Consider the following 27,984-nt stretch of genomic DNA (forward strand, 5'->3'; position numbering starts at 1 on the left):
TGTCGCGTCGGCTCCGCAGATTTTGAATGATTCTCGGCGTACATTCGAAGAATTCACCGACGCCTTATTATCGAGAAGGAAGTGCAAGTTCCACGGACCACCCTGATATCATTCTCAAGTAGGTGGACCGTTTATTTTCGGCACATCGACCACTTTATATAGCGCCACGCCGACACGGCCGCTAAGCCTAACCCAACGAAGCTGGTGGCTGGAGCCCCGGTGGCTGGAGCCCCGCCTCTTTTCGGGTTAGAGCTGCAAGATGGCAACGGTGCGCGTCGAAGGGGATGATATACCGAGAGAAGAGTATGAGGACGAAGCAGGTTGGCGTGTTGTGAAGAGAGGAGGATGTGCCAGTGAGCGGACAAAATCTCACGGAACCCAGGATCAGGCAGCGCGCTTCTCCAGCGAGAACGCATTCAGTAATAGGTGGAACAAGGGACAAAAAGCAAGACAAATCATGGCGGCAAGCAGGATGCCCAGTTTGCCGAAGGCGGAGTACAAGATAATAGTGCGCCCACGTGACAGCTTCAACGTCACCGACTATGGGATCAATCGCCTAGAATGCTGCGTCGCCAACGCCGCGGGAATCCCCAGAAAGGAATCGGAAGATGACACGGTGTGTGCCAACTACAAACAGAACATTCTAGTGATCAGCACGCCATCGGAGGAGCGCGCCGAAAAATACAGGACTATCACTCGACTGAGGATGGGAGACAAGGAGTTCGAAGCCAACGCGTACGAGTCGGCTCCGGAGGATACTTCTAAGGGAGTGATAAGAGGAGTAACGCACGAGGTGTCTCCTAGAGAAATAGTGGAGATGCTTGTAACACCAAAGAATCCGACGGTCCTCATGGCCAAAAGGATGGGAAACACCACGAATGTCATCATCCTTTTCGACGGGCATCACGTCCCAAACTACGTAAGATACGGAAGAGCACTGGTCAAGTGTTCACTATACCGGAAGCAAATAGACATATGCTACCAGTGCGGACGCCTTGGTCACAGAGCCGATGTCTGCCCGAACCCGAACAGCAGGATATGCAGAGGCTGCGGCTTGGAGAACCCGCCACAGGACCACGAGTGCGAAGCGAAGTGCCAGCTCTGCGGCAAAGACCATCCTACGGCGGATCGCCGATGTAATGCCAGATACAAGTTACCGTATTTGGTAAAGAGGCGCCGCTGGGAGCGAGTCAGACGAGAGGAAGAAGAAACGATGTACCACGAAAGGGAAGCTGAAAGACTGTACAGGCCAGGACGGGAAGACTCGAGACAGCGGTCGGAATATCGGACAAAGGACGGATCTGGACTAGAAGATTTCCCCAAGCTCCAGGCAAGGGAAAGGGGCCGCTCGACGTCGAATAGAACCAGATCGAGATCGCGGTCCAGATCGAGATCCAGACCCAAGACCAGTAATACCGAATCTACCAGAGCACAGGGGGGAGGAAGATCGCAGAGCCCAAAAGGAAAGAGCAACGTCAACGACGCCGCAGGACCCTTACAGGTGAGCTGGGCGGACGTGGCTTCCGGGGCGCGTGCGGAGGCACAGGCTGCTTTACAAAATAGAGTTAAGACGCTAGAGAAAGAATTGGCGCAAATCAGGCAGAGCAATGTTGCGTTCATGGATGAAATTAAAAAACTCAGGCAAGAGAACGACCGTTTGCGGAGCGGGAAAGTGCCACGCAACGAGGAAAGCTCGCGAGTTATAAGGGAGGAAAAAGAGACAGCAATGGAGGAGGACGTAGCCCTCACCGCCATTAAACGTAAGACCGAGAACGCTCCGATTGAAACCGGAGTAAAGAAACCCAAGCCAGCCACGACGCTCCAAGGAAGACAGGAGGAATTTGAACAGAAAATCGAAACCAGCATCAAACAGAACGAAACAAAATTTGAAACTAAACTAGAACAACTGGAAGTGAGGCTTGAGGCGAAGATAGAGGCAAAGATGGAGGCGCTAGGAAAGGCGATACTACAGCAAGTGCAACAAATGATGGCTGACTTCGAAGCCAAACTAGCAATATGGGGACCGCAAACAAGTAGGGGGGGACCGGTTAAGACGGCCATTAAGCCGTACACTAGGCCCCCCGTACCCGCCGAGGGATTGGATAACCTGTAACGCCGCCATGGACAGACGAACTAGATACACGATTTGGCAATGGAATTGTAGAGGATACGATCGAAAACGATACATTTTGCAACAACACCTTAAAGACAAAGAAAACCCGGATATTATAATGATGCAGGAAACAAATGGGCTGGCAAAATTGTCGGGTTACAAGTCCTTTGGTAGAGCCGAAGGGGAGACGAAGGCGCTAACGACGTTGGTAAAGCGAAATCACTCGGTCGTTCAACACGACACGGAAGTTAAGTCAATCGATCATATTCTATTAGAACTCATACCCATGCGGAAAACGAAGGACAGCCTCTTTGTATTAAATATTTATAGCAGTCCAAAGTGCAGACACCATAAATTTCGATCGCTCTTTAAAAAAACACTAGCCATAGCGGACAACCGAGCGGTAGTGATCGGAGGCGATTTTAACGCCCAACACGCGGCGTGGGGTTACAAAATCGAAACTCAAAAAGGCAGGAACCTATGGCTAGACGCGCAGCAGGAAGGTCTGACCCTCGTGACCGACCCATCTGTTCCCACGAGAATAGGTACCAGCGTTTGCGCGGATACTACGCCAGATCTAACATTCACCAAGAACATACGGGACGCGCAGTGGATAAATACGCAACACGACTTTGGGAGCGATCACAATATACTAGAAATAACGGTAAGGGCAGGACCGCGCAAGACAAAGGGTAGACCACTTAAGATTGTCGACTGGGACAAATTCAGGAAAATAAGGGAGGAGGCCGACGACACGACACAAGGTATTGAGGAATGGACCGAAAAACTAAAGGGAGATGTGGCGGCAGCTACGAAAACGGTCCCGCCGGAGGCGCATCTAGAGAACGTAGACAATAAGCTTCTACACATGTGGGAAGCTAAGGCAGGGTTGCAACGGAGATGGAAAAAACAAAAACACAACCGGACGCTTCGTAGAAAGATAGCCAAATTGAACAGGGACATAGAAAAGTACGCCCAGCAGCTATGCAAACAACAGTGGGAGGAAAAATGCAACAACATGGACAGTCAGATAGGAATGGCAAAAACGTGGAACATCCTTCGATATTTGTTAGACCCGGACGGGACAAAGTCGGCACATAGGCAAAATATAAATCGGCTAATACAAACGTACCGAGGGACAGAGCAGGACTTCCTCAAGGAAATCGAGAAAAGATACATCTCGCAAGTGCTGCCCGTCGTACACCCTGACTACACAGGGCAGGTAAATGACGAATTAGACAGCAAAATCGGCGAGTCAGAGGTCAGGGCAGCCCTGCAGAAACTCAATACCAAGTCGGCACCCGGACTAGACGGTGTAACGAATAAAACGCTAAGGAACTTGGACGATGAGTCTATAGCTAAGTTAACCGAATATATTAACGAATGCTGGGAGGCAGGGCAGATTCCGCAGCAATGGAAGACGGCACAAATCGTGTTAATACCTAAACCGGGCAAGCGACTGCAAATTGAGAACTTGAGACCCATATCTCTCACTTCTTGCGTGGGGAAACTCATGGAACACGTGGTCCTAGCTAGGATGACCACCTACCTCGAAGACTGCGACGCGCTCCCGCCCACGATGATAGGATTCAGGAGAAACCTCTCAGCGCAGGACGCTCTGTTACAACTAAAACATCAGATAATAGACGATTCGGGCAGGTCGACAAAGGCAATTCTCGGGTTGGACCTAAAAAAGGCCTTCGATAACGTAACACATGCAACGATACTGGATAGAGTAGGCGAACTAGGACTGGGAAAACGCACGTACGATTATGTACGCAATTTTCTAACGGGCAGAAAGGCAAAGATCACGATAGCGGACCTAGTTTCGGAGGATATCGAGATAGGCAGCGCAGGTACGCCACAGGGCTCGGTCTTATCACCGATGCTATTCAATCTGGCGCTTATCGGGCTGCCAGCCAAGCTACAAGAAATCGAGGGTCTAAATCATACCTTATACGCAGACGATATTACCCTATGGGTGAGAAACGGAAGTGACGGGCAGATAGAACAAACGCTTCAAACAGCGGTCGAAACAATCGAAAAATATCTAGAGGGGACAGGGCTAACATGCTCGGCAGAGAAATCGGAGCTGTTACTGTACAGACCGACTCGCAGAGGTCGCAAACCAGGCAACTACAGGGAAGAGCTCACTCATAGAGAGGAGATACAGTTAAAGACGGCCGATGGGAAACCCATACCCAAGGTCGATAGGATCAGGGTATTGGGGCTCCTCATTGAAGCCAAGGGCAACAACGGAGAAACCCTCAGAAGACTGGAGGGAACTGTAGCGCAAATCATGAGGCTAATCAGAAGGATAACAAATAAACATAGCGGGATGAAAGAGGAAAACACGATCAGGTTAATACAGGCCTTCGTAATAAGTAGAATAGTGTACGTAGCGCCGTACTTAAAATGGCAGGTCGCGGAAAAGATCAAACTAGAATGCCTCATTCGGAAAATATACAAACTAGCCATAGGACTACCGATCAGCACCAGCACGGACAAGTTGCTGCAATTAGGCCTACACAACACTATAGACGAGCTCATTGAAGCGCAATGTACGGCACAATATGAACGCCTCTCTAAGACTAGAGCAGGCAGACACATCCTAGAGAGATTAGACATAGGTTACCACACACAGCATGGTGTCAAGGTGGACATCCCGAGAGATACAAAGGAAAGATTGGTAATACCTCCCTTACCAAAGAATATGCACCCAGAACACAATGAGGACAGAAGAAAGAACAGAGCGATGCAAATACAGAAGAAATTCGGCAACGACAAGGACGCAGTGTTCGTAGACGCGGCTCGATACAGTCGCAGACGGGGATTTACGGCAGCCGTAATCGATAGGGATAAACGGTGCAAGACATGCGCGACGATACGCACCACAAGTAACGAGATAGCTGAAGAAGTAGCCATAGCGCTCGCAGCAGCTCAGACTAACGCAACCGTGATAGTCAGCGACTCTCAGACGGCAATAAGAAACTTTGCCAACGGCCGAATCTCCCCGGAGGCACTACGAATTCTTCTTGCAGGAGGGCAAAATTACAAAAGAAAGATATATATCACCTGGACACCCGCTCACACCCTCGCGGAGGACGGCAACAACGAGGCGGCACATGACGCGGCTCGAGGGCTTACGGACCGAGCCGCAGTCGCAAGTGACGCCCCGACACCCTCCGGACGTGACGGTGCGGTAAATGAGTGGGAGTGGGAGGACAGAATGACAACATATAATGACATTACGAAACATTATAGGTTACAGAGGTGCATATTCCCGCGACCTCACGCAAAATTGACAAAAAAGCAGTCTGTCGCATGGCGGCAGTTACAAACTAGGACGTACCCGAATCCTGCGCTCTCGCACATCATATATCCGGATGTATATCCTACGGACAAATGCAGAACATGTGAATCCAGAGCCACTCTGGAGCATATATTATGGGAATGCCGAGGGCTAAATAGCAATAAAGAAAACGCGGTCTCTAGCAGCAGCCTTCGCACGCGCTGGGAAGCCGCGCTGCTCAGCCCCGCCCTCGAAGATCAATTATGGGCCGTCCAGCGGGCCGAGGATGCCGCCAGGACCCAAGAACTCCTGGCCGCCACCTAGGCGGGCCCTTTGGCCCTCCCCACCAACTCGCAGGGCAAACAATAAAGTTCATTCCTCCTCCTCTCTCTCTCGCAGTGGCCTAGGTTGCCTAGGTTACGGTGGGCTGTCGCCAACAGCAGCGACGCGGCTCTGCGATGACGTTTCAATTTCGACGATTGCTCCGACGACAGGGCTCGGAGCGCCTCAGAGCGTTCGAAGATGGAGGAGAGCAATCGAGAAGAACCAGCCGAACGCAGGGCGGGCACCCTCTTTCAACCAGCCGAAGACAACGCCGCTCGCGAGAGCGCTCCAGAGCGCTCAGAAACGACCAGTCGAAGATGGCATAAGTGTAGTCTGTTCTTGTGGGCACAGGTTCGGCCAATAAAAGTTAGTTTCGTCATTCACAGTATTGCTACTGTCTTCTTTACTGTCACTACGTGAAAATACCGACGCTGTTGGCGTACACGCACCAGTTTAAAAAAATGGCTGTGGCTTAGGTAAGGTTAAGCCCAGGATGCGAAGCGTACTAGCCTTTATTTTAGTTGTTGAACCACTGTTTAGCCTGGTAACTGCTGTTGCTTGGCTATGTTTGGTTCGGCTAGACGAAGAAACAACTCATGCGTTACTCTGCTTCGCCTTCAAGAGTGGAACGCGACAGCGTTCCCGTCGACCCGCCAAGGGGTGTAAGAGACTGGGCTACGGCGCAGCGACTACGCGCCCCGCATTGGACGCGGTGAGCGTCGAGCAGCGCAGCGTTCGGCGCGGCAACGAAATGTGCGCCTGAGCAAGCGACGCACGCCTGAGCCTTAGAAACGGCTCGTTTGTAAGGCAACACCGCATTCACTAGAGGCGCTTTTGTACCGCTTTGAAGCATCGTAGTCGTGGCTCAGTGGTAGCGTCTCCATCTCACACTCCGGAGACCCTGGTTCGATTCCCACCCAGCCCATCTTGCAAGAGTTGAGCCAAAGGCACTTCTCCTCTGTCGTGACGTCACGGTGTCACGTGGTATTCAAGGCGACACCGCCGCGCCTGAGGAGCTGGGTTGAGCTCTCGTAATATGCTTCGCATAAAAAAAGGACGCAGTCGACCGCTATGTTCGTACCGCGGCGCATTCTAAGAGGAAGACAGGTGCCCACAAACAGGGGGTATCACCGATTTTATGCGAAGCATATTACGAGAGCTCAAACCAGCTCCTCAGGCGCGGCGGTGTCGCCTTCAATACCACGTGACACCGTGCCATAGCACGTGAGACTGTGACGTCACGACAGAGCAGAAACGGGGCTCCAACTCGCGCCGTCGCTCGCGGCGTCGCTCAACTCTCGCAAGATGGGCTGGGTGGGAATCGAACCAGGGTCTGCGGAGTGTGAGACGGAGACGCTACCACTGAGCCACGAGTACGATGCTTCAAAGCGGTACAAAAGCGCCTCTAGTGAATGCGGTGTTGCCTTAGAAACGAGCTGTTTCTAAGGCTCAGGTGTGCGTCGCTTGCTCAGGCGCACATTTCGTTGCCGCGCCGAACGCTACGTTGCTCGACGCTCACCGCGTTCAATGCGGGCGCGTAGTCCCTGGCGGGTTGACGGGAACGCTGTCGCGGACCACTCTTGAAGGCGAAGCAGAGTAACGCATGAGTTGTTTCTTCGTCTAGCCGAACCAAATATAGCCAAGCAACAGCAGTTCACCAGGCTAAACAGTGGTTCAACAACTAAAATAAAGGCTTGTATGCTTCGCATCCTGAGCTTAACCTTAGCTAAGCCACAGCCATTTTTGTCATTCTGACCATTTCTTGGCATTTTTGTATATGTGCACACAATTTATGTGGGTTAATAACGTATGCAACTTGGCATTCTGTTGGCTTTGGTATCAAATTTAGGCCATGGCGGCTGAATTTCGATGGAGGCGAAATGCGAAAACACCCGTGTACTTAGATTTCGGTCTACGTTAAAGAACCCCAGATGATCCAAATTATTCCGGAGTACCCCACTACGGCGTGCCACATAATCAGTTCGTGGTTATGGCTTTAAAGACCGTATAATTTCATTGAAGCACCTCGCTTCGATGTCCATGCTGTTTACTTCTTTGGCACGATATACATGGTTGCTGTAGTCGTAAATTTGACGTCGTTTCTCAAGCGTCAGTGGTCTAAAACGTGTCTCGATAGTTTCGATTGTCTTAAAACCGCAATTTAGAACGAGCGGCACGTTTCAAACGAGCGCTGCAAAGTCATGCCTCCGCAGCATTGGCCGCCTCGGTGTTTCGCGGAACTGGCGGTGGCGATGACGGCTGAGTCGATCGCTGCGCCGCCTGACCATTGAAGGTAGCCCATCCGGAAAGTCTTGTCTCGCTGGTGTAGAATACCGAGCAGTGTGCGTATGGTTCTCTGCGAAGCAAGCGCGTCACGTTTTCTTCGACATTCCTTCGGTAGCCACATTAGGTGCCCAAAGTAGGCATTCGATTGTAGCCTACATGCTTTCCTTCAGGTTTCATTACAGTGCCCCCTCCCCACAAAATAAAGAAAGAGACATTCTTGCGACGCAGCGAATTGTCGCATGGTGAAAGTTCGATTTGTTACTTCTTCTTTTGCGGCAAGTGATGACCCGCGGGACGCTTCAGTTGCAGGATACTCTTACTATATTATTGCGATAGCAATTATATGGACACTCAGGCGCATTCCTGCCGTCGCCGTCACTCTCATATTCCGTATGAAGTCCAAACGAGAAGAAAGGAGGTTAACCGAGGGGCCCGATTTATATTAGTCATACAAACACTGACATTGAACAAACACAACCACGTTCGCCGCCACGGTGTGTGAGTGGTGGCACTGGCCAACACTCCCAGGGTTCTACTAGGACACATACATACCCAAGAAAGTGGACGGGGAAACGGCGCCGCAGTAGCTAAATTGGTAGAGCATCGCACGCGAAATGCGAAGGTTGTGAGATCGTTCCCCACCTGCGGCAAGTTGTTTTATGCGAAGCATATTACTAGAGCTCAACCCAGCTCCTCAGGCGCGGTGGTGTCGCCTTCAATACCACGTGACACCGTGACGTCACGACAGAGGAGAAACGGGGCTCCAACTCGCGCCGTCGCTCGCGGCGTCGCGGCGGTATTTAAGCAGCTGCGCTTGCCTCTGCTAGACACTCACGAGGTGAGATGCCTCCTGGAGGCAGAGCTGCTCGTTGGAATGAGGAGCGATGGTTGCGGCGTGCTACAGAGGCTGTTTCTAGGTGGCTTTGCTACGGCGCAGCGACTACGCGCCCCGCATCGGACGCGGTGAGCGTCGAGCAACGCAGCGTTCGGCGCGACAACGAAATGTGCGCCTGAGCAAGCGCCGCACGCCTGAGCCGACGCCGACGACACCGGCTTTTCTGCGACACGAGCGCCTTAACGCTGTCGCGTTAAAATAAAGGCTAGTATGCTTCGCATCCTGGACTTAACCTTAGCTAAGCCACAGCCATTTTTTTCATCCACTTTCATTTCCAGTAATTTATCGTTTCTTTATTTCATTTATTAGGGACAAGTAATTTCCCCCATGTTGTTCTTGGTGTCAGTGTTTGTTGGCTTTTATGGTATGAAGTCCAAGGGCGATAACATCATGACTGCGGGCCGCATGCTGTATGTGCAAGTGATGCGTACTGGGGGAGGGCGGCGGCATGGGTGAGCCGACGATGGTGTCTCAGTCTTGTGTGCGCAAGGGAGAAAAGCGGGGAGGATGCTCGCCGCCTTCCGTCGCTCGCGATATGTCAGGGGGAGTAGAGGGAGAGGGACGAGCCTTAGGAATCTGTGAATCTCTTATTGCGCAACATGTTTATTTGCTTTGTTTTTCGCATTATATACAGTGACTTTTTTCACTCTCCTTCCCTCTTCCCCAATGCAGAGTAGCAGACTAGAGCGCACTAGCTCCAGGTCGACCTCTCTGTCTTTCCTATCAATAAATCCAATTCCAAATTCCAAAAAAATTCTTAGATACGTAGATTTACCAGAGACCTTTACGTATATTTAAATATCTAGTTGCGAGGTTTCGTGTATAGGTGCAGTGAACTTTGTTTCCAGTGACTACTTGCCCTTTATCATGCTGTATCTTCGCATTTGTATATTTCATTGTATCTCCGCATTTCTAATGTCCGAGGGCAAGTGAAATGGCTCGGTTCACTATCTGCGAGGCATGCACCTAGCACACAGGCATCTCTCACTTTCAAAAGTGACTCACAGGGGTGAGGAAAAATGTTCTTTAATGCTCTCATACATTGCTTTGAGCATGGTTACATGACATATTGGACGCTGCAAAGGTTGAATAGCGTGGTGTCGTGAGGTTTTTGACAGCTGATGGTGTTTCCCCCCCAAAAATTTGCAGCATTAGGGCTGCCGTATACGTTGAACATTGTATTTCATTGGCCATTGTGAAGCGTTGGAACAAGTGGTTCAAAGAAGGACGTGAGAGTTGCAAATACGATCGAAGACCGTGCCAAAGCCACCGTTCAGTCACCCCCAACACAACTGCAAAGGTTGATGAGCTGGTTAGACAAGGACGGAGAATAAGCGTTGATGAACTGGCAGAGCGTGCGAACATCAGCCACAGTTCGGTTCACACCGTAATTCATGAACATCTATGTTACAGGCTCTTGTGTGCTTAATGGATTGCCAAGATTTTGAACCACCGCCAGATGACGGAGACGTTCGGCACTGCCTCGACTCATCTGATCCGGTATCACAATGAGGGTGACAACTTCTTGTCTGCAATTGTGACCGGGGAGGAATCTTGGAGCCACTACTACGAGCCTGAAACACGACAACAAATCTTACAATGGAAACATCCGAATTCACCACTCCAAAGAAAGCAAAGGCCGTCATTTCCTCCGGAAAGATGTTGACTTTTTTTCGATCGTTAGGGGCCATTACTGATCGAATTTGTTAAGCCTGGACATAGTATCAATCGTTTCAGATATTGCGAAATGCCGAATCGGCTGCTTGTCACAATCAAGAACAAATGACCTGGAAATTTGGCGAATGGGGTCATCTTGCTCCACGACAGTGCCTGTCCCCACGTCGCTGATGTGGTCAACACAACGCGGGCAAAGTGGGAAACGCTGCAACATCCGCCATACAGTCCAGACCAGTGTCCTTGCGACTACCACATTTTGGGGGAATTGAAAAAACAGCTCTAGGGAACCAGATTCGTGTCGGACGATGACGTGAAAGAGTCAGTTACAGACTTTTTGAAGCAGCAACCCGAGAGTTCTGTGAGACGGGAATCACGCGACTCGTTAGTCAATGGGAGCAATGTGTAAATGGTCATGGAGACTACTTTTAAATAAAGTACGCAGTTTGTCATATATTCGCAGTGACTGACTTTCATTTGACTCGCCCGTATGTATTGCAGAACTCCTGCTTTTTATATGTGCTCTCTGTTGCGACTATAATTTCATCTTCAAACTTATTGTGCGCAACAAACAGGGACGAAGAATAGAAGAAACACAAGGACGAGCGCTTTCTAACAACTGGTTTTATTTTTGAAGAACCACCTGCTTATATACCCACAGATCTGCGCGATCTAGTCAAACAGAGCACGCCTATAGTGCATATAATACACACAGATCAGCGCGATCAAGTCAAGAGAGCACATCTACAGTACATATACCACTTGTGATAAAAACCAACAAAGACGTGGACCAAAGCCACCCGGTCAACATAAGAACAACAAGGTGCATGAAACATCCACTTACGATAAAATGCGTTAAAGATGTGATGATAGAAGTGAATTTTCTTTATCCAACAATGAAACCGATGGATGGCTGATGCATTCTTCTTTTTGTTTTTCAATCCAGTGTGCTTCCACAATTTCCCTCGCGGTTTGATTCCTATTCCTACACAAAATGTTGGTGCTACTGAGACAGGGGGAGCAATCATGTTCTTGGCAATGCATTGCCAAATGCGTGCTAGGGCGACCTTTCAGACTGGACAAGTGTTCCCTTAACCTGGTGTTAATGCATCTCGCAGTCTGCCCTACGTACACATGACCACAAGTCATAGGGATCTCATATACAACGTTCATCGCGCAATCAACAAACTGGTTCTTGCGTGGATGTTTGACACTACATTTTTTCTTTGCATCATCCTTTCTTTCGAACTTATTTTTAACCTTAGAGCACACACTACCTATTTTGTTTTTCGCTGAAAATACCACTTTTAATGCGTAACTACCAGCCACCTTTTTAAGACTGTGTGAAAGGCCGTGCACATACGGAATCACTGAAATCTTGGAAGTTACATCCTTTTGCCTTTGATTCTTTTTGCATTGTCCTTTTTCCTGTTTAAGTTTTTTCATTAGCCTATCGCACGACGCCAACATCACAGCGAGCGGGTACCCAGCCTTTCTCAACCTATCAACTTGCTCAAAAAATGCACTCCTTACGGTGTGGTGACATGAATTCAACAACGCTGATCGGAAACACGAACTGACTATGCCATTCTTCACAAGCCTGGAATGGTTTGAGGCATAATTCATTAGCAGTTTTCCAGCTCGGGGTGAAAATGACCAACATACATGTTCCGGTAGGAATTCTAACTTGACATCAAGAAATTGTAGCTTGTTATCTACCGGTACTTCAGAAGTAAACGTTAAACCCTTGCCCTGAGAATTGAAGGCTTCTACAACCCTATTCCTGAAAGCACCCTTGTCTACATGACAGCCTAAAGTCAAGTAGTCATCGACATATCTGTATACCTTATTTACTACACCACCTAAATCTTTGGCCAACTCTCTGTCTATGCTTCCCAAAAAAAGAAAAAATTCACTTCTATCATCACATCTTTAACGCATTTTATCGTAAGTGGATGTTTCATGCACCTTGTTCTTATGTTGACCAGGTGGCTTTAGTCCACGTCTTTGTTGTTTTTTATCACAAGTGGTATATGTATTGGTGATGTGCTCTCTTGACTTGATCGCGCAGATATGTGTGTATTATATGCGCTATAGGCGTGCTCTGTTTGACTAGATCGCGCAGATCTGTGGGTATATAAGCAGGTGGTTCTTCAAAAATAAAACCAGTTGTTAGAAAGCGCTCGTCCTTGTGTTTCTTCTATTCTTCGTCCCTGTTTGTTGCGCACAATAAGTTTTAAGATGAATTTGTTCCAACTAGGCCGACTCGCAGTCTGACTATAATTTCGGTGCAATTACTCACAATACATGACCGGTGACAGCTGCTCCTGCGCAAAACATTGGAACAAAGAGCAGCGTGATTGAGATTTTCCCCTGTCCGTTGCATTTCTACAAAACTGTAAACAAGGTTCATGGATGACAAAGGTTGATTAAAATATTTGTCTTCGACTTGTTCATTTCATGGCCTCTACATTTTTCACGTCAGCGGCATGCACTGCTTTGCTGTTTTCGAACCGATATAGTTATAACGTTCGGTGGATATTTTCTTTACTTATTAGATAGACAAAAAAAACATAGCAGCATTGATATCAGTTATTTTGGGTACAATTTTTGTGACATAGGAGTATGCTCGTTCATGAAAAATTGCATATTTTACTTGTCTTCACAGTGTGTAGCATTTGGCAATGGCAGTGCAGTTATTAGAAGATAGTGCCAGCCTTTCCTCCTTCTCTCAAGAATGCCTTCTCTCTTGCAGACCAACACGATGTCGCAGCTTGACATGTCGCCAATCGCTAGGTTTGCAGCCCCCAACGCAACAAGGTCGATTCATGGTCCTCGCGAAAAGAAACCTTGTGAGCAACAGTGACCCCGCAGTTCGCGTCAACAGGGAGCATGTTGTAACACAAGCCAAGCCTGTGGCATGGGGTGTGTTTCGCGTCCAAGCCTTGGCGTGTCGCCACCATCGAAACAACGACAGCGGTAATAGAAGCGTCAGCTAAACCTTTATATTGTAAACAATTTGTAAGGCTTCAAATCAACACGTACACAAAAACATATATTTTGCCTTTTAAACTGTTTGAAGCAAATTCAGCTTAGATCATGGAACTTTCTATATCGTCACAACTTCTCGAATGGGTAACGGCAAGAGAGAGAGAGAGAGAGAGAAAACATTTATTAGAACCATCGAGGTGGTTGCTCTTGAGGTCGAGTGGGTGGTGTCCTCATTCCAGGACTCCACTGGCCATGGCTGCTCGACGTAAGAGAATGTGCAGTGTGACCCAGAAGACGAGCAGTCGCGACAGAATTGGCCCTTGTGAAAGGTGCGTGTTTATGCTCAAATCGAGCTATATTTTGTTGAATATTGTGAATGAAGGGTGACATATCATATATATATATATATATATATATATATATATATATATATATATATATATATATATATATATATATATATATATATATATATATATATATATATATATAAAATGGAGGAACCCTAGCACCATACCGGCATACCACGGCTCTATGTAGTCGGGTGTATTTCTTCATTCAGTGGCGGACAGCTTGTGTTCACCAGGCGTGTGCGGTGGGACTGTAAGTAGCATCTTTTTGCATATACACACTTATGCATGTTAGGCACCGGTGCATCTTCTGACACGGAATTCACGTGCCTTTTATTTAATGCAAACATCAACGCGGATATAATAAAGCTCTTTATTTGCAACAAGTTGGTCTGTTTAGCTTTGTAATTTTCACTCGGACTATGCGGCAGCACCGAATTTCCAAAATAAATGCGAGAGCTACTTCTGAATGCCTTGTAAGAAAAACTATATATATTACGTTAACCGGACTAAATATGAGATATAACTGGCCAAAGCTAGCGGTCAGCGCAATAGCAATAGCAGAAGCAGATGACGCTGGCGTAGATCGTCTGCTGTGCAGAACTCCTCGCAAGCTTTCGGCACACATTGAACTCTATAAGCAAATAGAAATTATTCAGACGTCGCTTATCGTTTTTATATTTAGATTGCAAGTTAATAATATTCAACACATCATCTAGTATTAGTAAGCGAACGCTTTTCTGGTATCAGTGCAACCACCGTTGGAATCGAGGCTGCGCTAGCGTCGCTTGCGAAAACCGGCCCCAATGTCACGGGCTTGCACAAGCAGGCGACACTTGCTGTGTGCCGGAAGCGCTTAAGTGTAGTGATAAATTGTCGATGCGTATTTTCTCTCTATTACATTGTGTTTCATAGAATCAAATTAACGAACATTCCAACTATTACGAACATCTGTTCACGATAATATTGGAAAAAAATATCGATGACGCAATCTGGGTAGCCAATCGGATAGCTTGACCAACTGACGTCATGTGCGCCAGTACGTAGACTGTTATTGTAACGGGGCGGCTGAAAACTCTGGCAAGCGGCGCAGCTGCAATCGGTAGCGATGCACATGTTTAAGACCTTATAATAAATTTCACGCATTACGTGAAGCGCTTACATGTGTCAATTAATTGTCAGAAGGACTTACCTTAAACGACTCAGTACGGTTGTAGAATATCGTCAAAATCCTTTCATGGTCCCTTTAAATTAGGTGAATTAGCTATACCAATAGATGACTGCGGAATACGACAGTATTGACAGTATACGATAGTATTGGGAAGAAATGAATCCATTCTGCAATGAGGAACGGCAACTTTCTGCACATGGTCAAGTCGATTAAATATGAATGGTAGTGAGGGCAGCGGTACTTAATGAAGGTTATTGTGACATCTTGAGGAGTAGGCGGAGTGATGTTATCTTGCGACAAGGAGCGAGTGACGAAAGGTGAAATATCATTCACTTCATCAACGTTGCACCGGCCGTGCGATTATACAGCTTCCTGAAATGAAGCGACCAGCGCTGTCTTGTACGGTTTGCAACTCGTTCGTTAATGTGACGCCGTTCTGATCCAATATTGAACACGCATATTCGATACCGGCGTCACCAATCCCCATCGAGTCCCGTTGGTATCGAATGGCTCTGTCGTGATTGACTCCCTTCTACATCTTGCACAAATGAGCCAATCGCGATCGAGAAATTCGATTCCGATCGGACTCGATCGCAAAACATAAACTACTGCAGTGAAACGCTCCGTTATTTGAGACCGCGTTGGCTCACACTGCTGAACGTCCACGCTGAGCCACAAGCAGCTCGCATTTCGTTTCGGTGCTTCGACAAGGACCGTAGCAATGCGACTGCCCTGCAGCGGGAACGACGCCTTGGCAGCCCTGCCCTTGCATTGTCGACTCGTCGTAGCCACAGGCCGCGTCGTAGTAAAGCAGTTGCAGCAGAGTGGCACGGCGTAGTAGTTTTCCGCCCTGAGGACAGCATGAATGGAGCCGCCTTGCGTGACAAGCCTGTTTACCGAGCAGCGTCGCTCTGTCGCCGTTGGGCCAGCGGTGCGAGTCGCTCCAAGCAAGCTTCGGGCTCAAGCATGTCACATCCGTGCGCGTACCGAAGGTTCGAGCAATCAGAACGGTGCGTTAATTTGGGCAGCCTGACAGGGCAGACCAGAAATTAACGTTTAATGCGTAAGCATTCTTTGGCGAGTACCCCAGCAAAACCTATCCGTCACTCGATTTGTATCTGCACAAAAACGCATAATTTGCGAAGACATATAATCGTCATAATAGTGGAAATGTAGATGATCGGTAGCTTTAGTAGTGATAGCGAACAATTGAAGCCAAAAAAAAAAATGACCAGAGCCAACGCCCATATGATCAGATTTAAGCATACCTATAGGGTGCATCGCATACCTAAGTGCATCGGGAAACCTATACTAGGAGTGAGCCAACTAAAATTTGAGGGTGGGCCAACTTAAAATTTGGGGTTAGGCCAACTCGATATCTTTTTATTGAAAACTCAATCTCCCGTGTGCAACGCAACATGGCAGAATAATTACTGTCAAAACATATTGATAGTAAACAAAGCAGGAACATGTAGTATAAAGCGACAGTGGCATAAAAGGCATGTCACAGGAAAGCTGCCATATCATTCAGGAATTGCTGAGGTATTGAACTTTTTTGTCGTCATCGTTGTTCATTGATTTATTGATTGAGTAATTATTTTATTTTCTTGAAAGTTGACGGAGATGTGAGGGCTAAGGGTGTGCACCGTGCATTGGGGTGCACCGTTCAAGGAGCCATTGAAGACTGCAGTTGCAGAGGCCTTTATTACTATTGGGAAATTGGACGGCTGCGCATCTCTGTTAGTTCCTGAACGTTTGCCACGATAATGTTCCCGTTACCAAGTTAGTCCCGACTGTTCTCTCATAAAAAAAAAAATCTAAGCAACTGTCAAAATAATGGGCCCGTTCGGCATTCGGTTAACCCAAATGGGCTCTGTTATAGCTTCTAGCCTGCTTGGACAGCCTTTTTTTTATGTGTGGAAATATTGCGTAGGCTCAAATGGCCACTTATTCCAGGCAGGTATATGATAAATCAGAAATGAGATCAGCACGAGTAGGGAATATCTAGTCGAGTTTATTCGCAGAACTGTCAGGTTGCATTACAACTCGGGAACCTAGAGCATAAATTAAAGATTGTGGAGGGACTGCAAGGTTGGTGGACACGAGGAACACGTTGAGGTACGAGCATTGCTCCTCCATCAGAACCCAGCAGCCAATCACGGGTGACCACTCGACGTGGGTCAGATCGGTCAGGAACCTTGACACTGCTGGTAGTAGGATAGCACTGGCTCGATCGTGTGACTCGGAAGCGATGCTGGAAATGTAATTTGCGGGACGCTAACCAACCATTATATACTAAGCTGACAAAGTTCGACTCAGGCCCAGACGATTTCCAAGTTGGTCTCGACAGCAGCTAGAGGCGATCCGAAAGCATTCGACGCGACGAGCTAAACGTGATCCTGCGATCGCGACGATAGACTGTCATGGTCAATGCTATTTGCGCACAACTTGAAACGAGGACTGGGAGACGAGACACAAGCGAACACTTTCAACCGGGTTTAAAGGTAGGAGTCTCTTATATACGCAAATAAGGTTGAGCATGAATTGTGAACAACTAGCCCAAACCAGTACCCTGCTAAGATAGACTGACAATCGAGATGAGTCACGAACATTTTTCGTGTCATGTACATCATTGTTAAGCCAGGTTCCTGCTACATGTTTGCGGCGTAGAGCAGCGATATTGGAGTGTAGAAGTTCATGCTTGCTAGCTGCTAATGCTATTAGAGTTTTTAACTACCGGCGAGAACGGCCCTCGACGCGCAACCCGTCTGAGTCACGTGCTGTTCTGTCCGAAAATGGCGGTCTACGGCATTCCCTCGCGTGTTGCTATGACAAAGCGCAACTAGTACACGCAGTAGTGCTCATCTCTGCCGCCGATAACGCGTCCGACATTAAATGATTTCACAGAACATAAATGCTCATTGTGAAACCAAGCAGGCTCGTGTAAGAGGGCTCGCTGTTTCTTCTAAGCCTCGTCGTCCGCACCACGGAGGTGCATCCCACGTACACGTGCACCCTTTACGGGTGTAACGGTGTGACCGAGTGGCACCCGGAAGGACCGTTTTCGTTGCCACTTGAAATGTGGCCATTTTCGGTGAATTTAGGTTTTAACATTTTGTTTGAAAAGTAGTAGTCTCAACATATACTGCGAACATAAAATTATAGCCTGGTGTTTTCAATGAATGTATAGCAGATAATAACTGCTCAGACAATTCTCGAGAATTCTTATATGAAATATCAAGAAACACCTCAAGGAAGACGAGTAAAGTAATAATTAGCTAGTTTTAGTATAAAGAACAAATTCTATGCAAGCGATCTCGCGCGCGACAGCGACCAGCGACGCGATGGAGATGGCTGTCGCGTTTGCTCGTCGCCTACAAGTCCCACCCCGTGCGTGCGAGAGCGACCTCTCCCTGGTATTGCCGGTGAGGGCAGCAAATGCACGTCGAAACTAGCCTGACGCGTGCTTTATTAATTTAGGTTGGTGTACTTTACTGTAGAAAGCAGCATTAAATATTTCTCAGGGTCTTGCAGTAGGTTCTTATTCTTGCACGTATAAAAATTCAATCGTTTTCTCATTCCGTGCAATAATCGGTAGCATTTGAGTGATGCACGTCCAGCCCCAGCTTTGCGCTATTGGCTAGTCGCTCATAGCACTTCTGGGCGACGAGCGACAAGACAGAGCGACCTGTTCAAGCGACGGCCCGTTTTGTCGCTCGAAGCCATCGCTCGTCGCCGTGCCGCACAAAATCGCTCTCATGGGATTTAGCCTTAAGTACTGATCGGTAAAGAAATCTGATGTATACAAAATATGCACCTGGTTTCTGCAAGCGCTTCCCATCTCTTGTGAGTCACATCGCGCAAAAAAAGATTTTATGAAGATTTGTGGCCGTCCATGCTAGCCATAGTGATGCCCATGCTACGAAGAAAAGCAGTAGCTTCACAAATGGGAAAACGGGTAATTTCATACTGTACAGGGCGTATTTGTTTTTACTGATTGCAGCAGACACCTGTTTTTTTTTTTTTACTGCACTCTTTACGCTCACCAAGCAATGGCTGTAAGGCCACGAAGCATGCCGAAGTTTCCTCATACTTGGTCTTTCCGTTCGATCAGCTTTTGTACGAGGTAGCCTATGGGGAACCAGCGCTGGACAGGCGGCGCGTCGAAAAGAGTGCGTTGCACGCCGCCTGGCGACGAAACGTGGCATATCCCAGCCGCTCGACCAGACGACACACATGTGCGCGGCCGTATTATAGTTCGTATGTTTCCGTTTTCGCGCCGCTTCAAGTGGACAGTTTTCGTAAAGAAGCTAGCGCCATCAAGTGAAGAAATTACGAAAGAAGCTTTTTAAGCTTTATATATTTTTCACAGTGTGTCGCGGCGAGCACGTGTTTTCTTTAATGGTTGCGCTGTGTGCCGTTGCCATGCGTGCAGGGCAGCCTTCCTCACAAATCTAGCTGCTATGGCTCCGGTCGTGCTGCGCTATGGTTTCGGAAGTATTAGTTGGCCTGAAGACTTTCCATATTTCTCTGGCTAGACATAAAAAATTCTGATGTTACTCCGCCACAGCAGTCAATGTAGAAGAAAGCTTTATCGCATCAGCTGACTCTCGCAGGCAAGGGTTTCAGTGCTCCGCTGCGGGATCCCTAACAACGCTGGCTACATTTAGCATTAATTACATAAATTTACCGGATGCATCTCAGCGCCGAGTCCTCATCCGCATGCGCATTTTAAATAACACATAGGCGGCTTAGTCGCGCGTGCGCCGGCAGTATGCGCACACAACTCGTATTACAAGGCTGCTTCCCTGCCACATAATTCTTGGCAATGAATGGATAATATTTACTTTTCGTATCGTTCGCTTCGTGCGGTGGCATTGGAAGGGGCTTGGCCGTGGTATTGCGAAGGAAAAATGGTTGGTACATATGCCGGATGGTGCATGCTATTGCTAATTTTGTTTCTGACGAAATGCCGACTGCACATTCTGCTGTTTCGTACTGGCTGCCAGGGCTGACCGTCTTCACTAACGAATAAACCAAGCACACACGCGAAATTTGATTTAGAAACCAGCCCGACACCGCTTAACAGGGCGACAAGACGGGAACTTGCTCCGCTCGCCTGACTGCTTGGATCCAACGCCGCCTCCGTTCTTGTTCGTAGGGTTTAGATGGAGAGACGCAGAAGGATACATCCTCCCTCATCCCGACGTAGTTGCGGCACTTGTATACGCAACAGTACCGCCGGCGTCCTCTTGTTTTCCTTCGACTTTCAGCGGATGCAACGCCACTACCAGTAGCAATTTTCGTCCGCGGGAGCGGCTGAGTTGTGAACGTTCTGACCGCCAGGGCGGCGCTGTAGGTGTCGTGAAAACTCCAGCGCTGGTTCCCCATAGTTCAACTGGCGCTGAAGTCCCCCCGTGCTCTGCTAAGTTCCTACACTGTGCTGTGCAGTAATGTGGAGTGTTGGACAATATTGCACAGTAATGAATAAGGGCACTAGCACAGTCGGTGTTCAATATGTAAGAGATTAGACAGCTAGTCAAGCTTCCGTCGAAGGTCGGTCTGAAATCGACGGCGTGCTCTTGTGTGAGCGAAAACCTCACATGACAGGTAGGATTGGTCGTAATAATTTGTACATACCCTGTTGAAGCGCTGATTGATAAAAGCAACCTATTAGGGGCAAACTAATGTTGCACTTGATATTAGTCGAACACAATGATCAAAATAACACGCATTCATGAGCATCTGCCATTCTTTGAGACATCGTTAAAACAGCCTCACGTCGGATCGGAATCTCGACAACCCAAGAGAAACTTGTGTGTCCTCACTGCTCTTGTCATTAAAATTTATGTTGCCGAGTCGACCAAAGCTCAAATTTTGCGTCTATTTATTGAAGAAGTGTTATGAGCACCGCAGGCTAATTTCTACGATACCCTCAGTTAAAGTTTTTTTTCCAGAATCCCCAATCTGCCAAAAATTGTCAAATCTGACAAATAGTTAGTGTTCAGTCGTCATTTCAGACGCTGAATGATGCTGTTCGTAGAAGGATTCCAAAGGAAGTCTTTAACAACGCGTGGAAAAGGTGTCCATCAAATTGATCGGTTTCTATATATTGGCTTCCTCGAAGGAGTGTTCATGCTCCGAGAACCAGTGGAAGGTAGACGCTTTTTTTGGAATCACGATGCAGCATGTCGGTGAGCGGCTGAAGAACTTGCGCACAGGATGATATGAAGCGCCTGTGAAAATTTATGAGCCCCAGAAACTTGCGCACCTTTCGGAAGGAGGATGGAGCGGGGAAGTCCTCGACTGCCCACACCAGTGATTCCAGTGGCTTGATACCTCGGGGCAAAATGTGATGGCCGAGAAAATTCATGGCTTCAACTCCGAAAATGCATTTCTGGGGCTTCCGGACCAGGCCGTATTCATCCAGTCCCTCAAATAGAAGGCGAAGGTGGTATTGACGACGAGAATGTCGTCAAGCTAGACGAAAAATGAACGGCAGCCCATGCGTAACCTCGTCCATGAAATTTTGAAAAGCTCGTGCCGCGTTCTCCAAACCGTAAAGCATACGGACAAACTCAAGTAGGCCAAATAGAGTAGTGATTGCTATCTTCGGAATGTCGCTGGGTTCGGCAAGAACTTCGTGGTAGGCGCTCATCAAAACGATATTGCCGTATATTTTGGTTCCTTCGAGACTAACGCCGAAGTCATGTATATGGGGAAGGGGATATTGATCCATAGTAGTGACGGCATTCAAAGCTCGGTAACCACCACAAGGCCGCACTGTCCTGCTTTGGAACAAGATGGAGAGGTGAAGAGCAATTGCTAGAGGAAGGACAATTGACGCCGAGCTGAAGCATGTTGTCACGGCTTGTCACCCGTTCGCCGTCAGCACGGAGTCGTCGACGGGTATACAAGCCAGTTGGTCGTTCTGTATTCAAGCGAACTCAGCGAAAGAGTCAGAGTCGGAAGAAAGACAGTAAAAAAATATATATCGGCTGACAATGACACAAATATTAAAAGAAACACAGAAAACACAAGAACACTAACACACATGCACTTAATCTAGATCAATGATGAATACAAAAAAATACAACGAACACTTAACAGTAAACATAGAAATTAACACTACACAAACACACACTTAACGGTGGTCTACTAAACAGAGTTCAAAAGAAAACAAATGATGGCATACGCAAGGCTGGGCAGCAGCAGCAAGTCCATAAAGCGTGGAGTCGACGGCAGAGCTTTCCCGAAGAACGCTGGTAAGCCGATATCGTTGCGGTGGATGCGATTGCTCGACTGGGTTTCTCGGGATTTTAGGTCTGACGTCTTCCCTCGAGCAGGTTTTGCTAACTTGAGGGGAACTACCGTGAGCTCCGTTGCAGACGTTGGTTTGTCGTCTCCTACGCCAACTAGTAACTCGCCGTTCAGACGCGGCTAGGCGGCCCAGGCGATACTGGACGGCACGAGCTCCTTGACGCTTCTCAGCAGACTGTAGGCTCAGCTTCTAGACTGCCTAGCTCGGTCTAAAACCTGCGCCTAAATAACTTCTCTTTTCCCTAGTGCCTTGGGTTGGAGGACGGCAGATATTGGTAACGATCCAATCAAGTTCACCCAATTGTATACTGGCCAAGGTAAACTTTGCTGCGCCCCTTTTAATTAGGGGTGAGGGAACGGGTGCTTCCGCACTGCTGATAGAGTTCGCACACTCGTATTGCACCACACACGCACTCCCTTGAGTCCGTACCGGGCCTCCATTGTCCGTTCATAAACGTAGGAGAAACGGCGGCCGCCGGCCATACGCAACACCACCTAGATAAGCTCAAGGCCTCCGCACGCGTCCGTGACGTCACGCACAAGGGATCGGCCTGGAAGTCAGCTTCACCCGACACGGTTTCTCTCACCTGCCATCAGAGGACCTATTTTCAAAGATACCGCATGTTTTGTGCCGGCTTACAGTTACTTAAAGTGTCCCTATTAATAGATGTACCCCTCAGGAGTACGTCACATGGTTTTTAGGCTAATTCAGGCATGAGAAGCCGCAGGCCTTTGTCATTTACTGAACGGCGAACTTAGTATTCGTGCTTGCTCTTTTTCTCCCTGAAATTATTTTTTAAACAAAGCTTGGGAAGCAAAAAGCCCATTTGTTAGCCTTACAGCAACTAATTCATAACAAATCCATTCAGAGGTCGTGGCCTCAGATCCATCCTGCGGCATGTCGTTTCTTTTTTATTATAACTAGTCATTTACCTTGCAGCCACGAAATGATTAACATATTCACTTCCTATTGTTTACCACCACTTCCTTACCCCCTATACTTTCCTCGGTTGTGGTGACTGTTAGCTTCCCTCATGTGTTGATCTATAGGTACTTCATGCTGCATAATATCTCAAAACAAACCTGAAAGACTTCAAAAAGATGTGCAATGAATACAGGGAATGAAGAGTTTATTTCAGCGCTTCACACATACACACAAGGCAGCCGTCAGCAAGTTGTGTGACATGGTGAGATATATACCTCAAGCACAGAAAAAAAAGTACAATTTGTTGACCACCACAGTGCGTCAAACAGCAACAAGCATAGATATTTACATATACATGTCCATCATGCAAAAGCGATATATTTTGGAACACAAGTTCTCACCAAATACAGTGTTATATGCAGCAGTGGCATAATATAAAAAGAGCGTGAACAAAATATAAAATGGCTTAATACAGAGCTATCACAATCATGTAATTAGATCTACAAGAAACTATCACTACTGAAAAACAGTTGCCAGTAAACCATACGGACATCAATTTTCAGCTCTTTATAGAGTTTGCAATTTACGCTTCCTATATATAACAGTTTTGTCATTTTTGGTTTTACACAAATTATTCAACAGCGTGTTGGCAGCTGCACTCAAAATATGGTGCATGACATTTTCTTGGGAGTGCCCAGAATTACAGGCACCAAGGTCATCAAGGCCTCCAGAATCATGCAGAACGGTTGACACAAGAGCTACAAGGGCCTCTTTCTGATTTGGGAGAGCAAGAAATTTCGACGGCAACTCCTCACTCCTCAATTTATCAAAAACTATTTCTGTACAAAGCACAGCATTCACTAAAACAGCACACGGAAACTTCAGTCCTCCTCATGTCATACCTGCAATGAGAAGTGTGTCTTGGTGGTCCAAACTGGTATTCTCCAGTATAAGGTTTTCTTTGCAGGACAAGCACATGAGCGTTTTCATTGTCACATGTGCACAATACCAGCAACATATGCTGGTGCATATGCTGTGCATACATGTGCACAGCAACATATGTAACAGCGGGAATCATTGACGGTTATTTAGCGACATCAGCATCGGTCACTGCTATGTTGAACTGCCCACGAAGTGAATCAACACTTATGGTAGGGATGGGCTGGGCAGTAACGTCCAGGTCACGCAGGTCCAGTGCTTTTTGAAGCCTAAGTTTGTTCTCAGATTCCCAGATGTGCCTGATCGAGATGTGGTATTGGGCACCAGATAGCTGGCGGTACTTCCCAAACCTGTCTTCAAGGCAATCTGTTTGAAATTTTCCAAGGAGCACATACTGAAATCCTAGCTCTCCCAGGCAGTATGCAGAAATATCATGCAGAGCGTGGCTCGTGTGGCCACAAGCCAACTGCGTTTCTTTCGTCAAGTGGCCGCCATCGTGCTTGAGGCTAGCCCAGTAGTCTAGCCAAGCTGTTATTTTTCTCAAAAATTCCAGCTGTGGACACGTTGTTGACACAATCGGATACTGTGTTTCATCGCGTAAGCGTTGACCCTTTCTCGGTGTCTTTACAATTACTATTCGCCACCATGTCAAAATGGTGTTAATGAAATCTGCCGTTCCTTTGGCATGTTGCACTGTGGAGCATTGCAATGCAGAAAACTGTTGATTCGTTAAATATTCTGAGAGCCAGCTTACCGTTCTGACGCTCTATAGTTGATGGGTTTAGTGCTTTTAGTGAAAGCGTTGGTGCCAGCTTTAAAAGGTTATTCTGCTCAGCGTCATCTAAATCAGGCAAAGATTTAAATGATGCAGTAAGAATAGGTGGCTTTGGGTCATTGCTGCTTGGATCAGGGTAATACACGCACTTTCCACTATTTCTCTGGTTTAGCCAGTTGTTCCTGATCGACTTAAGAAGGTGTACAGGGTCCAAAATAAATAACTATGGACGAGAGGAATCGGCTGGATGTGGGTAAACAATACTGGCTTTAGGGGGGCTAGCAAAAGATGTCATGGCTTTTCGGTTTATAGCATTATTGTCTGAAACAAGTGCTAGTACCTTGAAACCAAGTGACTCAAGGTCAATGATGAGCTTTAGCAAAAATTTATGCAATGCTTTTGCATCGATCTGTGCGACTGGTAAAATGTGAAACAGATCCTTGTTGCTCGACAAAAGGCTCTGCAACATGAACACGTACGCTGTTTGAAATCGAGGGTTCGACGGAAGCCCGTCTGGTCGGGATGAAGCATTGAAGAAGTAAAACGAAGAACACCGACCAACACAGAAGTGCTAAAAAATAGAAGTGCTAAAAAACGTCTTTTAGATTTTTTCATTTTTTAGCACTTCTATGTTGGTCGGTGTCCTTCGTTTTACTTCTTCACGTACGCTGTTTTAGCTGAATTGGGACTATTGGCTGCGGCACCTGTAACGTAGCCCGCTTTGTATTCAAAATTGGTTTGAAGATGGATCTCATCCATCATTAATATTACAGTGCGCTCACGCTCGGCCAATGCTTGCAAGACAGTTTTAGCATAGTTCAAAAAACAAAAATCTTGCTGCTCAAGAGCCGGATTCAAGTGGTATGACGAACGTATGCGTCGAATGGTGTCTGGGTTGGCAGCTTAACTTTAAGAGAACTTCTGATGAACTTGTACGCATGTGGAGAAATGGTATACAGCAGACCTGAAAACACAAGCACATCTGGTGGATATCGCGGCGTATTTCTCAACACAAGCTCGACTTGGCTTCCCACAAATTTTACTACCTCGAAGTTCCATCCATGACGTTCTTGGAGCTCGTATTCCTTGCTCATTTCATCCAGGAGCATCATCACAGTTGAAAGTAGCTGGTGTTCCTTTTCTTTTTCACTGTTATCAGCGCAACAACTTTGCAGCTTTTCCACAGATTGCAGCACTTGATCAAGCTCCCTTAAATCCTTTAATTCTGATGGCACGCAGACATCTCCAAGTTTGTGAAGACGGTACCCTCCGAGGAACTCCTGAACAGACATATCCTCTAACACCCCCAATGACGAGCGCACTGCGGGAGCACAGTCGAGGGAGAGGTCAAGAAACAAAACCCTTGACTGTCTAGTGATCACAGTCCAGAAGTTTGAAGTCTTTAGTGTGGGAAGGGCACAACAAAGTTCGTCAAAACTGCTAATTTTGTTCCTGCGATCTTCTTCTTGCGCAGCAACAGAAAGCTCTATTGCTTTTCGCACCGATGCTGCTTCGAGTCGAGCTTTCTTTTCTGCAGGAGCTTCCTGCGTTCGCTTTGGTTGAGACATATATTTCGGGCAGCCGGGAAAAAGACTGGGCACAGCAGTTGGCTTATGGCTAGCACGCTCCAGCGGCACTTCAATAACTTCTCCAGTCTTCAAGTCCGTATACGGTGCGACCGTGACGAAGTCACTCTTCTCAATGTGTTTTTCACACACCTAAAAACAAAGTGAAACGGGGGTCAGTCATGCTTAGGGGACAGGCACACACAATTCGGCAAGCTAAATAACTGAGAAGCAAAACTCGGCAAGCAACGTAATAATAAAAGGTTCTGCTTTCCCAAGTAAGTTACAGAAAAAATGTGGCACGAAGCACGTAAATTTAACACACGCATTCTGAAAAGCAGAACAAAAAGCGATCCTTAACACTGTGTGCTTCGTAGGCGCGAAGTTTTCACGAGATATAGCCTTTGTCCACGCTGCCCTTTGTGTCTCCTCAGGAGGACACCTATAGACACGGACACTCGCGCTGCTCGGACTATCGCCATAGTTCGATCTGCAGTTTGGGGCGCAGCAACTGCCAGGCATTTCCGAACTGAGGATATACACGTTCCATCATGTAACTGAAGCCTTCACAGTTGAAACAGCTTGCTCAGGTCTCCGGCTCATCCGCGAAATAGTGTCCACAGTCACGTCAGCTGCGTCAGCCATGTGCGTACCATGTGCTTACTGCTTGTCTTAATGTTCCCAACAAACGCAGGATATAGTCCAACGTGAGCATTGAAGCGCAAATAAATTTCAACATAAAACATTGTTGCAGCATGAATTCGCAACAAATATGCAAGACATAGTACAAAGTTTCCTCGGCAATTTTTTTTAAGTGTAACATAGGTAATATAAGCGTGGCGAAAATAAAGAAAAATGGCTTTGATGCGTACTAGCCGAAGCCACGAGAGAATGGCCTTGTAAGAGCCAAGTCAACGTGCCGCCATAGCCGGCAATAACATCTTTGAATGGGAACTGCTACTACGTTCTGCTAGTTAGGCAGCCTGCTCCTAGGTGGCGCCATGTCAATACGCTGAGGCGGTAGCCGTCGCGGTAGCTCGACAATCTCTTAGCAGTGACGTAGGTGCTGGGCGAGGAGGTGATGCGGAGGCTTTGCAAAATCTAGGTGGTGTTGCCATACGGCGTTGTCGGTACACATACACTGGCAGCAATTCGTGGACACGGGATTGTACAGAGGCACCACATACGCTGTCAGCACTTCGTGGACACAGGATTCCACAGACACCCCATACTTCGGAGTATTCGCACCCCAGCCTTCTTTGTAAGCTCCTCAATGCACGCGCGGGGCAGAGAATACACAGGGGATCCTACAAAAAACTGTCGGGGCATAACAGTCACGCCGACGACAAAAAGACAATAATCCC

The 27,984-nt window shown here is 47.5% G+C and overlaps 1 protein-coding gene across 2 annotated transcripts in view; it reads left to right on the forward strand.

The window, feature by feature from the left end:
* Window positions 1-27,984, forward strand: part of LOC139060740 (uncharacterized) — a 49,421-nt gene that overhangs the window by 5,681 nt on the left and 15,756 nt on the right. Inside the window, exon 2 of one of the 2 annotated variants that reach the window (XM_070539807.1) lies at window positions 13,340-13,904. In XM_070539807.1, coding sequence (XP_070395908.1) covers window positions 13,340-13,450 — 111 coding nt within the window. In that variant the 3' untranslated portion in view covers window positions 13,451-13,904. Of the gene's footprint in view, window positions 1-10,323; window positions 11,024-13,339; window positions 13,905-27,984 lie in introns of those variants that run through there. The other variant, XM_070539808.1, reaches the window with a different exon arrangement.

Source organism: Dermacentor albipictus, chromosome 6 (assembly GCF_038994185.2).
Source record: "Dermacentor albipictus isolate Rhodes 1998 colony chromosome 6, USDA_Dalb.pri_finalv2, whole genome shotgun sequence".
In the NCBI taxonomy this organism is placed as follows: domain Eukaryota; kingdom Metazoa; phylum Arthropoda; class Arachnida; order Ixodida; family Ixodidae; genus Dermacentor; species Dermacentor albipictus.